Source organism: Cyrtonyx montezumae, unplaced genomic scaffold (assembly GCF_038088225.1).
Source record: "Cyrtonyx montezumae isolate F1298 unplaced genomic scaffold, pur_monq_1.0 scaffold_2, whole genome shotgun sequence".
Taxonomy (NCBI): Eukaryota; Metazoa; Chordata; class Aves; order Galliformes; family Odontophoridae; genus Cyrtonyx; species Cyrtonyx montezumae.
In genome coordinates, this window is record NW_027071936.1 from 1,916,838 (window position 1) to 1,929,516 (window position 12,679).

General features: G+C 43.1%; 1 protein-coding gene across 1 annotated transcript in view; it reads left to right on the plus strand.

The window, feature by feature from the left end:
* MARCHF1 (membrane associated ring-CH-type finger 1) overlaps positions 1-12,679 on the plus strand; it is an 82,074-nt gene that overhangs the window by 51,755 nt on the left and 17,640 nt on the right. The window contains exons 3-5 of the mRNA XM_065736221.1: positions 1,800-1,850; positions 10,350-10,429; positions 10,709-11,452. Coding sequence (XP_065592293.1) covers positions 1,800-1,850; positions 10,350-10,429; positions 10,709-11,452 — 875 coding nt within the window. The remainder of the gene's footprint in view (positions 1-1,799; positions 1,851-10,349; positions 10,430-10,708; positions 11,453-12,679) is intronic.

Sequence of the window (12,679 nt, forward strand, 5' to 3'; positions counted from 1 at the left end):
TCTATACAGCTGTACGGTGTAGGCCCCCAGGCTGCTAATGTTAACTTTGTATGCGGCTTCTTGCCTAGGGACGTTGCAGGTGGTTTGACATTAATGTTGAGCTTCTTTGTGATTAAACCCCTTAAAATTTATCAAAATAGTGATTTATTTGCTTAAAAGAAGGGAGATCAATTATTTCTTATGTTAAAACAAAATAGATTTTTTTTCTCTTATTCACTTCCACCCTCACTTGGATTTAACCTTTCAAATGTAAAATATTACTGAATGAGTGGGAAAACAATCTTTATTCTCACTGTTTAGCAAGCCTACAAGGAAAACATTCTTCAATACAGAAAGTTCCTCCTAACTTATGGCATGAAAAGGAATCAGTTGTTCTTAAAGATATATTTCATGAAGATAAACCACTGTATTGGAGGCACACGGGCATTCTTTAAGGACAAAATCTCAACAGAGATGTTTCTGTAACTTTTCTATTCTGTGCTTTCTTTGCATGAGCACTCATGGTGAGTTCAATGTGAACGATGAATTCTGTCTTCAATTTCCGTGTGTTTATTTAGTGCAGTTTTATTTTTGTTTTATTTAAAGTTCTCCTTGGGATAAATTGCCATGAAATACCTGAAATGGGGAATCATGACGGGAAGTATTTATTTTTTCCCTCTTGATTTCCAAAAGTTGCAGTGCCAGCATTCTTTCTCTCGATTAGACCAGTCAGTGGGTGCCTGCTGCTCTGCAGTTCGGGTGCCAGTTGTCAGCTGGAGGATCTGGAGCTTGTTGTAACTAAAGGAGATGCATGCTGTACTGAAGAACACATCGTGAAAATCCTGGATCGCTGCGGCCAGGGCACAGGATCTAGAAATGAATCTTTGATGACAGACAATTAAAAGAGAGGAAGTTAGACTGCCAGAGTTCTCTGTGCTGTCAGAAAGTAGGAAATATTTCTTTAGTCCTAGTGATGGAGGACAAAGGTTGCGTACTTCCAGCAGGGAGTTTCTCAACTGTGTGACCCCCTTTCATATTTCCTAATGGTGAAAGGGGAATTAATTTCATGGGTCTGTAACTTTGATTATTTTGAGGTCAAATCTGAGCTTCTCTGAACATTAGCCCAGAAACTATGAAGTGTATTTTTATGGATATAAATGAAGACATTCAAAAGTGTGTATATTGAATGTTGTCTAGAAAGTGTACGAAAACTGTAATTTATTGAGCATATATACCAAAGCTGCAGTGCATAATATGTCATGGATGTAACGGTAAAACCAAAGAATATATCGGGTCAGAAGGAGTTGTGTGGTTCAGTTCCCTGCTCAAAGCAAGGCCAGCTTCAAGGACAAGGTACAACGAGTGCTACCTAAGCTTCTTTTTTTTCTTATTACTTTTCTATGCTTGCCATTGCATATCAGTCCCGTGCTACAAATTAATGGGCAAATATTTATTTCTAGGCTAGAATCAGCATTAGAGATGTAGCAGATTTAAACGTTTTAATGGACAGCTCCTGTATTTTTCTTTCACTCTTTAAATGAAGGGTGAGGAGAGGTGGATCATAGTGTGGCTTTTATTGACCTATACATAGGAAATTACTATCTTAGCTGTCTGCCTGCTGCAGTGATGCATGCACTGTGAACAGTCTGTTGTTCTTGGAGTACATCTGGCCACAAAGTCATGTAGTGCTGTTTAATTTCCCTGAATGGTGAGGTCAACTTTTTGAGTAGGTCTGTTTGCAATCACAAAGTAGAGCGCTTCTTCATAGGTGTGAAGTTATTATGACATAACTGTTTTCATCTTCTGACTTTGTTTTGCAGAGTGAGAAATCCCCAGGGCGTTCCACAAGTCGATCGAGTAATATTTCAAAGGTATGTGAAATCTGTCACCTTGATGAGAGATTCAAGAAGCCCTGTGTTGATGAAATACAGTGCAGTGCTCTGTTTAACTGTGTGCATATTCTGATGTTTCCTTCGTAGACGTGAAGTTTTAGTTTCTTGCTGATGATTATTACGATTACCAGGGCAAATCCATCTTGAAGTATCAAGAGAGAGTTAGGTGTTACTGTAACACGTAGCAGTAGTAATAAGTAAACAACGAGTGCACTCACTTGTTTCACCTCCTTTCCACAGTTGCTCAGTCTTACCTTAACACACAGAGAAGGGAAGATGTAGGGAAAGGTAAAATGAGTTTTGGAGTGCAGTGATTTGTAGTCCTATTTTCGTGTACTTTTGGTTCCCATGTGGCTGAAACACGTTCTGGAAGGCCAGGATTTGGAGGAGGTGGAAGCTCAGAACTCACTGTTATGGAATCCCAATCCCATTGTCTGCCATGTTTTGTGTCTGCATCTAAACATGGAATATTTTGCCTCTGATGCAGTATGTTGCCTCCCCTACAACGCTGTCAGCAGAGCGCACGTAAGCAGCAATTCTCAGAGCCCTAAAAAAAGATTCCTTACTTAGAGAAGCAAAGTGCTTGTTAGGTTCTGCTCATTTACAGTGTAAGAGTTTTAAGTGCACGTCTGTAGCTGTTATCAAGTGATGTGGATTTGGTATTTTTTTCTACTTGTATAAAATTCAGTGGTGCAGGTTACACCATAGCAAATCATATCTGCGTTCACTAATGTAAGACACAACAGTGTCAATTATATTGAAGTATTTTGTACAGAAATCAATCTGGATGCTTACTAGAAGTGTTTGCAGCTTTTTAAGTGGCATTTTAATGAGCAGGATTTTTGTGCATGCCGTGAACTCACTCTCCTTCTGTTGTAGGTCAAGCTACCTACTAGTGATGTTTCACTAATGCTTGATTACAAATCTAGTTAGCAGGTTATTGTTTGATTCAGAATGCTTTGATTTTGGTACAATAAGTGCATGTGTGTACATGTACCTGGAAACACTTGTACATCTTGCACGTATGTTTCTGATAAGAAATTTCAGTAGCTAGAGGTGAGGATGGATTCTAACCTGCTCTCTGTGTTCCCCACCACAATACTGTGACCACCTGTGTGGTAGTCACTGAGTTAACTGCAGGTTTTTAAACGTAATGTTGCATAATTTTCCCCTCCCTATACGCTGCCTTTGTCCCAGTGCTTCTGACTGACAGGCGGCTATGGCTCTGCTCACTGAATATCCACCTGGGGTATTTGCTCATTAGCTTCAGCCTGCACCTCATTAAAATTGCCCTGGGATTCCAAAAGCAAGTACTTGAGTTGGTTTTCCAAGCAGAGATGGTTTGGAAAAATGTATCGGTGTCCTGCTTGTTTTGCCCTTCTGGCAGTAACCCAGACTTCTTCCATAGGCTCAATAAATCAATAAATAGGTCTGCTTGCCTTCTGCATGGCTAGCACTGGGATTGATGGACCTTACTTGGAACTGATCTCCATATTATCTCACAGCGTTGAGCTGGAGCCCTAATTACTGATGGTGGCTTTCAGAGCTCATCTGTTATAATAGAATTGCCACGGGTCAGTTCTGCGCCTTGTAGCTTTGCTCTGTAAACTGTCTTCCTAAATAACACAAGTAACAAAGAGGAAATGTAATCTGAGAAGGAACTGGTGGAGTCATTTTTCTGTTGTGATTAACCAGAGGAGAAATTGTTGTGCTTGAATTACAGCCCATCGAAGTTATGCCTGTATGTGTTTGTGAGGCTGCCTGGTTGTGTGAAAAAAAATTGCTTTGAGGGAGAAGTGTTTCTAGCAGGTCATAATTAACTTTCTGCATGTTAAGTACAAATCAGGAGCTCCTCAGAGAAGAGTTTCGAATTCCAAATTCTCTGTCGGGAGCTTTGGGCTTATTTTTCAGCGAACCTCAGACTTGGAGTGGATTTTCATTTGAGCTCAAGTGCTTCTCAGAAGCAGGTGTCATTACACTTCTTGTTCACAGGTCTCTGAAGCAGCTCTCTGATAAAATTCAGTTAATTTACATCAGTGAGATGATTGTTTTGGAATAGTCATTGTGATGACATCCATTAGACTGATTTAATATGTGAAAACCAGCTGGGGAAGTAAAGAAGGAAAGAACTGGTTCCACTATACGTTTGTTCCCACAATTTCTGTACTGATTTCTTAGGTCAGCTCTGGCTCCTCTCAGTAACATATAGTTTTAGATGAAGGATGTGTCGTTGCCAGTTTACTGTTTAGAGATGCTCAGTTTGTAGAGAGAGGACTCTTCCAGGGTAGCAGTTGCACAGTTGAATGCTAAAGGTTTTGATCCAGGGCCCCTTGTGTTTTGATCAGGGGACTGTACAGCTGAAATGAGATCAGTTCATGCTGTTCTTCCTGTTCTTGGCCAGTCTCACACCGCTTACCAGTGGCAGTGCTCTTCAGATCACCATGGATTCTTCTTCTTCTTCAGTTCTTTTCAAAGCATAACTCTTAGCTGACTCTAATGAGCTTTATTTTAAAATAAAGATACTAAGTTGATATAAAATCAATGTAATGCTCCATCTTAACAGAACAGAAGGAAAGCATAGAGCTTTGGAGAAAGAAAATAAGCCAAGAACAAATAAGCCCTTGCTCTTGTAAGGTGCAAAATGTCAGCCTTCAAAAGCACTGTTAAAATGAATAGTATAATGTATACAAAACTGGCATTAAAATTTGAGTGTAAATGTTATCTTAGTCATCTAAATGATTCTTCTTGCTCATAAACAAGGTCATTATTTTCCAAAGTAGCTTAGCTCTTAACGCTCGTTATGATTCTGTTACTGTAGAAAACAACAGTACAGAGCAAACAAGTTAGTGGAAAGGCTTTTGTTCATCAAAACGTAGAGCCAAAAAGGCAAACTACAACTAGGTGCAGTAGCATAAAAATGATGACTGATTTCTTGCCAATTAGATGCAAATATGTGATTTCTTTGACAACACAATGCTTTGTGGCTTGTCATGGAGTTCATTCCATGTTTACAGTAAGCTTAAAAATGGGAATGAGTGCAGGATTATTCTGGCAGCCTGACATGTGGACGTTGCCTGTGTCTCAGTTTCAGGGGCCAACCAGCAGAAGATAATGCATGTCCAGTTTGTTCTGGGATGCAGCAAACGTGTTTTAAACAAGTGCTCCAGCAAGAAGGAATACGTGCAGCAATACAGTGTAATATTTCACACAGACTTCTGTCTTCTTACGTCATAATTCTTGCCAACATTGTGTGCTGAGTTTTCCTAACTGCCCCACACCAACTCACCCAGGCGCAGCTGGGCATATATTTGAACTGCAGATTTTATGTCAGTACAAGTGCTCTTTGTGCCTTATGCCTCTCTATATAAATTTCCACTTCTGTAGATGGAGAGGTGATGCTGTTTTATAACCCGTTTCAGCCCTGTCCTGTGCAGCACAGTAATGGATAGGTGAGGAAGCTGTGATTTATTTTATTTATGTCTTAGGTCTTAGTCATATAAATATTCTTCCAGCAGCTCTTTCGCTCTGGGACTTTTGACCTCTTTGTTCCTTAGGGCCAGAATAAACAAGTGTCACATAGACAGCAGGTTGCTCAGATGTAACCATGACGTCCCCACGTGTGCACACACGGGAGAACTGCAGCAATGCCATATGATTGGAAACTGCTTAGTATGCAGACACATTTTGAGGCTTTATGTCCAGGAGGTGGAGGGTATGTAGAAGTGCATACCCTCTTTGGAATGATCTAAACACTGAATGCTGATATTGGCTGCTTTGGAAGTAAAATTCTACAGCATTCAGTAGCAAGGAGGTGCATGCTTTGTGCTTCACCTTGGGCAGCGTTTGTGCTGGGCCCCTTGTGGACAGTCAGGAGCTGCGGGCTTCAGGGCTCTGCATCTTCTGCAAGAAGAGCAGCTCCCTCTGGGGTTTCAGTTGCATAATTCAGTGAGTGGTGAAACAGTGCAAGTTTTTCTAGGAACTATATGATATTTTTTAGCTAACGAAGCATTAATGCCTAAAAGAGATCCCTGAAAAGAATGAAGAGCAATGTTATTATTTATTGCTTCCCTTCAGAGGTTGGTGGGAGGAAGGGAAAGACGACAGGAGAGAAATGAAAGACTTGTGGATGAAGCATGCCAAAAAGATCACAAAACCAGCCTTGCTGTGAAAGCAAATGTAACAAATGGAGTTAGCAGTTCCTTTAATGGTTGCTGGAAAGCCATCGGTCAGACAGCAACGATGTCGAGGTTTTAAAGCAGGAGCTCCATCCTGAATTGCCTAATGGTTTCAGTTCCAAATGGAAACAGAATCTCAGAAGACAAAGAATCACAGAATCACTCAGGCTGGAAAAAGACCTCAAAGATCATCGAGTCCAACCACGAACCAGGCATACTGCCCTCACTCTGAACAGCCCTCCTCTAAGCCATGTCCCTGAGCACCACATCCAAACAGATTTTAATCACACCCAGGGATGGTGACTGCACCACTTCCCTGCTGAGCCCGTTCCAGTGCCTAACAACCCTTTCTGTAAAGAAACGTTGCCTGATATCCAACCTAAACTTACCGTGGTGCAACTTACGGCCGTTTCCCCTCGTCCTGTCACTGTCACCTCCTCTTCCCCAGGTCATACAGCCCCAGTTCCTTCAGCCTCTCCTCGTAGGGCACACTCTCCAAGCCCTTCACAGCCTCGTTGCCCTTCTTTGGACCTGCTCCAGCACCTCCATGTCCTCTCTGTACTGAGGTGCCCAAAACTGAACACAGCACATGGGGGCATGTTGTAAGGTACAGCTGGCTGTAGGTCAGGATTTGAGCCTGAGTTATTTCAGCCATGTTTTTGGTCTTTTTAGACCTGAGAAATTACCTTACTATCTTAGAAACTTTATAAACAAGACTGATGTGTTCTATAAAAAGCTACGTTGTTTACCAAATAGGATTTTCAGGTGTAAATATGCAGACTGGATCTCCTGCTGAGCTTTATTGCTGTGCTAACTGCTATAATCTCCTAAGGTATCTGTTCCTTGGGGTACCATTATTTTAATAGGATAAAGCTTCAGCTTTTTAACCGTGTTAGCAGGTGGGATCTGGAGGATTCTGTGATGCATTGCTGCTATAAAGCACACTTAGTGCGAGCATAAAAGCATTAGTCATATTCCCTGCCTGCCCGACCTCTGTCAGTTTTCTGTGAGCTCCTAACGGAGCGGTGCTGTAGGCTGAGCAGCTTTTGGAAGTGCCTCTGGCCTTCTTTCTTCTGAACAGAGGCATCAGTAGTTGGTTAAAGTTGGTTAACCTTCTGGGGGTATCTGCGAGGCCATCCGATATCAGCTGGGTTGTTTTGCTAAAGCCTGCCTCCGTTCAGACAGGGATGTTTTGTGCTGGTGAAACACCTTCACTGAGCTCCTCTGCTCTTGGGAATGCGATCCCTGTTGCTGGATTAGGTTCAGCATGCAGTGCTAAGCAGTAGTTGGTCAGGAAGGGCTCTGTTAACTGGGAGCTGTCAGATTCTGAACACCCCTTACGAGGCAGTGAGGGTTTTAAATTCTTCCTTTTTTGTCACTTGCACATCATTGTGTCCTCCCCTTCTTGGTCTTTGCTGCAGTCCTTCAACATGGAGGCGTGCTCGTGATGTTAGATGCCCGTTGTGAGAAATAAGCAGTTATCTTACTTGCCCTGAAAGTACCACATTTTAGCAGTACTGTGTTTGAGAAACATAAGACCAACTTCCACTAGTTCAGTTCTCTCATTCCCACGAGCTGTGCAGTGTTGCTGTCTGAAATAGACATCAGCTCAAGGAATACTATTTTTAAAAGAGCTCATTGTTCAGCCTGCCAAGTGGAATTGGAGTCCACAGCATCGGTCTGATCCCTCTGTTCAGTGAACGCAGTGTCTGAAAATACTCAGCATGCTAAATAGCCATGTAGCAGTGTGGTAGCAGTTCTGACAGTAAGGTCTGCGTGCCTGGGACTGCTTCCATCATCTGTTATATATACATTCCCATAAGAGCTCATTATCAAGATGGATATGAGCAGAATATATACAAATGATCGTGGCTTGACCGACATACCTGTAAAATAAACTTGAATTTTGTATTTTGTTACTGTGACTAGCACTGAAGATGGTTAAAAACCAGCAAGCCTGCTTTATGAGTGGGGATGATGGAGCTGTTCAGAGCTGCTCTGTGTGGCATCGCAGTGCAGCGGGCAGCCCAAGGTAGCACAGCACTGTACACATCATTAACTCACTGCTGGGTCACTGCAGGCCGTGCTGTCAGAATGTGGGTGGGGTGAAAGTGCAAAGAGATTTGGGGTAAACTTCCAGAGTGGTCTTCCAGCCAAGCTTGAAATTCACATGTTTTTCCCCACCACAACTCCAATGAGGTCACCACCCCAGCGTCCCCATGTGTTGTCCAGCAGGTACAAGTTACTAGCTAGTTCTTGTCCATCGTGGCACAGTTTGGTTGACTGGCAGGGGTGGTTCCCCCATCCAACCACAGATCAGTCCTTAAGCATGATTACATTCATGTGGTAGCACAGACAAACTTGACATTGGCAGGTACTTCCACTTCTTTGTAGTTGAGAGAGATAAATCTGGAATGATATGTGAAATAAGACACCCCCCCCCCCCCGGTGCCTGCGAGGAACAAAGGGTCCACCATTATCCTGAGTAATGTTTTCAGTTTTGGAAATCACTCCATCAGCTCATTCTGCCATTGAAATTTGTTTTAGAAGAAAAGAAACTGTCTTCTGAGTTACGTGCAGCTGAACGAAACATCGTTGTGGCAGTGCAGGGGAACTAAAAAGTACACGTGACTGAGCAGGGCTGAAACTCTGGATGAGCTCTGTCCAGAGCTCTGCAGCTGAGAGTGAAACGTAAGATTTAAGCAATCAAGCTGCTAATGTAATTTTTGTCTTAAAATAATTAGATTTCCACCTGTCTCCAGCCCCAAATAACAAGTGTAAAAGCTTTTCAAACAATTTGTTTTAATTCTTGGCTTGAACCCAACCATCCTAAGATTTGCTGGGCTGACTTCCTGCTTTAATCGCTGCTGGAAGGTTCTTGAACTTCTGCAGAACTGCTGTGCAGTTACTGTGCTGTTCTGGTGTTCTCTCTATCCATCCCAGGGGTAGATCTCGTGTAACCTGACTGCTGCTGAAGATCAGGCCTGAGCTATATGTGACTCAGATCCAGGGAGAAGCACTGATAAAAGCCTGCAGCTGCTAAGTTAAAAAAAAATAAGAAAATAAAAACTTAAAAAAGGGGGAAATAGGGGTGAATTCAGTAGTCCACCTCAGAGCGGGGCTTGATTTCTCCAGCACTCCTTCACCTGCTGTTTATCTGGAGGGTCACTTCTTCAAACTGCATCAGCACGGAGCCCAGTGTGAGCTCTGGGTGATTGTGTCATCTTTTTTCCCCTTGAGGTAGCTGTGCAGACAGCTCCAGGGGTGCCACTTAAAACTGATCGTATAGGCTGAGGTGGAGAAAGCTCATGTACACAACCATGCATGTACCAGTTGTTCATAGTGCGTGTAATCACGTTCCTTCAGGGAACGGGTGATGAGATGTAGAAAAAGAGATCTGATGTGATGGTTGTTGTGCAGATGTTCTAGTGTTCCTCCATTGCCTGGTGGACCAGAGCACCGAAATACCTTTTGAATGTTGTGCCCAAACGCTTTTTTCAGTGTGATTTCTCACGTTAGCTTCGTTTCCATACCTCCAGGATTCATTCTGAGGGCTTAGTATTAAAGAACTGGTAACGTGAGATAGATTGAAAGGGTTTTCTGTTAACGCCCTCAGAAGTTTTCAGCAGAGGTATTGAGCAACAGTTTGCAATTTGTAGCAACAGTGTTATGAGCAAAATGTTATGTACTGAATGCCTTCTGTCTCTCTCCTGCTTTTTGTAAAACATGATCAGCCTGTAGAGCTGCATCCCTCACACTGATCCTTCCAGGCTCGTTGGTTTGATGTTTTTCTGTTCTTCTTGAAGATGCCATTGCCTTGAAAACCTTTTAAAACATGCTTTTAATTCTCCTGTTGTTTCGTCCGTCCGCTCAGCGTAGGTTTGCCTTGTGCTCATCTTCACTCAGCGTAATGTAAATGCCCTTTACTTTGTTTTGAAAGGAATCGCCGTGATTGTTTGTCTGCATGAAATAAAAACAAGATCCTTTCCCACCAGACGTTTACAGTAGATGGAAACCAAACTGAAGTCTCAGATGTTGAAAGCTGCTTCCTCAAACACTGACAAGAAGCAGTCATGAGCAAGTGACAGCTGAAACACTTCAGTCGTATTTAGTTCCACAAATAGGTTTTGCTTTTGGTCAGGCTTCCTGTATTTTTGAAGTTGCATTTGTTCAGCAGTACGCAATGAAAAGCAGCAGCAGCAGCAGCAGTTACTTTAATTTTGTAATCATGTGGCAAAGCAGTAAAATATCTGCAATGTATTTCATGGACAAAGATTCCAAACTGTCTAACTTATTTCAACAGGCAAGCAGCCCTACAACGGGAGCAGCTCCCAGGAGTCAGTCACGATTGTCTGTCTGCCCTTCCACTCAGGACATTTGTAGGTACGTGCTGGGAAAAATGTATTTAATCAGGCTGCGACTCGTTTGTGATTGCCTTCGTTAAGTAATATGTAGCACGTGTAGCTCTTGCTTCTGCATAATGCTGTTCACCGTTTCGTAGACTTTAGGTTTATTTTCTTTTGATCTGTTTTGTCTTTTCAGTCTCGTGTTTTCCTATCGCAGTTCACGTTCTCATTTTCATCCTTTTTTTGTGTGATTTCTCTTTATCTCCACCCTCCCATACCATTTCCATCCCTTTCCTTTGCTTACCACCTTGTCTAGATCTACTACTTTGCATGATTTGTCAGAAGATGAGCTTGAACATGCAACCCCTGTCACGGTGCTGACCCCTTCTAATAGGGAGTCTGGTAAGAGACAAGTGAAACGAAGGTTTAGGCGGAAAAGAGAGACTGGAGACAATGGAGAGCATGTGGAAAAGCAAGGAAAGGGGAAAGACTGCAAATGGCATCCCGAGGCTGCAAAACCCAGCTGGCATGCATCTGATACATCGTCGTCTTCAGATGAGAGTCACTGGGCTCAGGCTAGGAGGAGAGCAAGAGAAAAAGCCAGGATGTCCAGGAGAGAGAGAAGGAATAAGGGATCGTGCAGTAACCAGGATGGGTCCTCAAACATTAATGCTGTCGAACTCGGCACGCTGGGGACAGCGGGCAGAAAGAAGCAAGACAAATCTGACCCCGAGAATCCAACTTTAAGTCATCGCAGACAAAGGATTCCTAGGTTTAAGGAGTCGCAGTCCTCAGCGTCGTCTCAGGAAGCAAGGATTTCCTCACAGAAGTGTGCAAAAAGCAAAGGGAAAAGCTATTGCAGTGGTCGGCGGCCCACATCTCCGAGCCTCGGACGCGATAAAGACGTGAAGCGCTGCTTTGCAGAGGCAGGCTCTGGCCGTGGTGCTCTGGCTGCCCCAGACAGTGCAGCACCGTTTGGGACAGGGCCCGCAGTGACTGCCACTGCTCAGAAGCCCCCGGTGTTGTATGATGACTGGTCTGATGATTTAGAAGTATGCAGGTTAGTCCTTGATAAGAAAGATTTGACGTTCGTACAAGGAATTTCCTACCGCCGTGGACTAAGTGCCCTTCTGCTGATTGCCTTCTGTCTTTGTTTCTGTGTGGTAAACTGCTAGACAGGCTGTGAGAAGTAACACAAAACCTCTGCTACAGAGAAGTTAGCAGGTATCAGCCTGAAGGTATACTTCCCTTACTTAAAACCAGCAATTCTGCAAGGCGACCAAGTGTTTTCCTGTGCTAGGCTTTTCCACGGGAAGAGCATTGTGTGCTCTGTCAGTGTGTTACTGTTTCACATCTCCAAGCCAGAGAAGGAGCACAAGTGCCAGGCAGCTCAGTGCAATGGGATATAGAGTTTTTCACTCTGAGTCTGAATCCAGCTGTGGTCCCTCTGTGTCATTTTTCATCGACTTACACAAAATCAATTTCTGGTGTTGACTCAGCACCATTACCACAGCAATCTGATGGATGGTGTATGCAAAACTGTCTTTCCAGTCACGTCTGAGTTGTGCACTGCTTTGCTCTGCTGAGCACTGTGAATGCATAGAGGCTGTTGGTTCATCAGCCATCGCGAGGACTGGAATGACACAAAGGATATTTGGGCAGAGTTAAGTGTTAGAATAAGCTTTGGGAAAGAAAAAGCAACACCAGCAGTTCTCTTTACTTTAGAGAAGAATTGGTATCTGACTGTTTCATATCCTTATGGTGAAGCATGCAATCGGAAGGTGTGTGTTTTCCATGGAAACAAAGGCAGGCTTCCCACTTTGAGCTAGTATCTGAGTTTGGATTACAAAACTGAGTTACTCAGTCTGGTGGTAAATGAAAAAGTGCTATCCCCTATGTTTGTCAGAGTTGAAACAAGACTGTTTTCTCTTTTAAAACTTGTGTGCCAGCATTGACTCTCCTCTACAGAGCGTAGATGAGGACCAGGCTTAATTTCCAGAAACGTCTTATTCTGTTTGCTGTGAAGAAATGTGTGTGAAAACGTAAGTGGTCAGAATGAGGATGTTGAGTACACCATGGCGTGCAGTTTCAGGGCATACTTCAACCTAGTAACAGATTTCAGAGATCCCAGCGTTGAAAAGAAAACAGGATAACAGGCAGGCACTGTGCTTTTGGTGGGCAGAGATGGAAGCCCTTACTCATACAGGTAGTCCTGTGCTCCTTGTTACACTTACAAGTAAGAAGGGACATTTCAATTGTCTGACAGTCGTCTCCTATGGTAATTTAA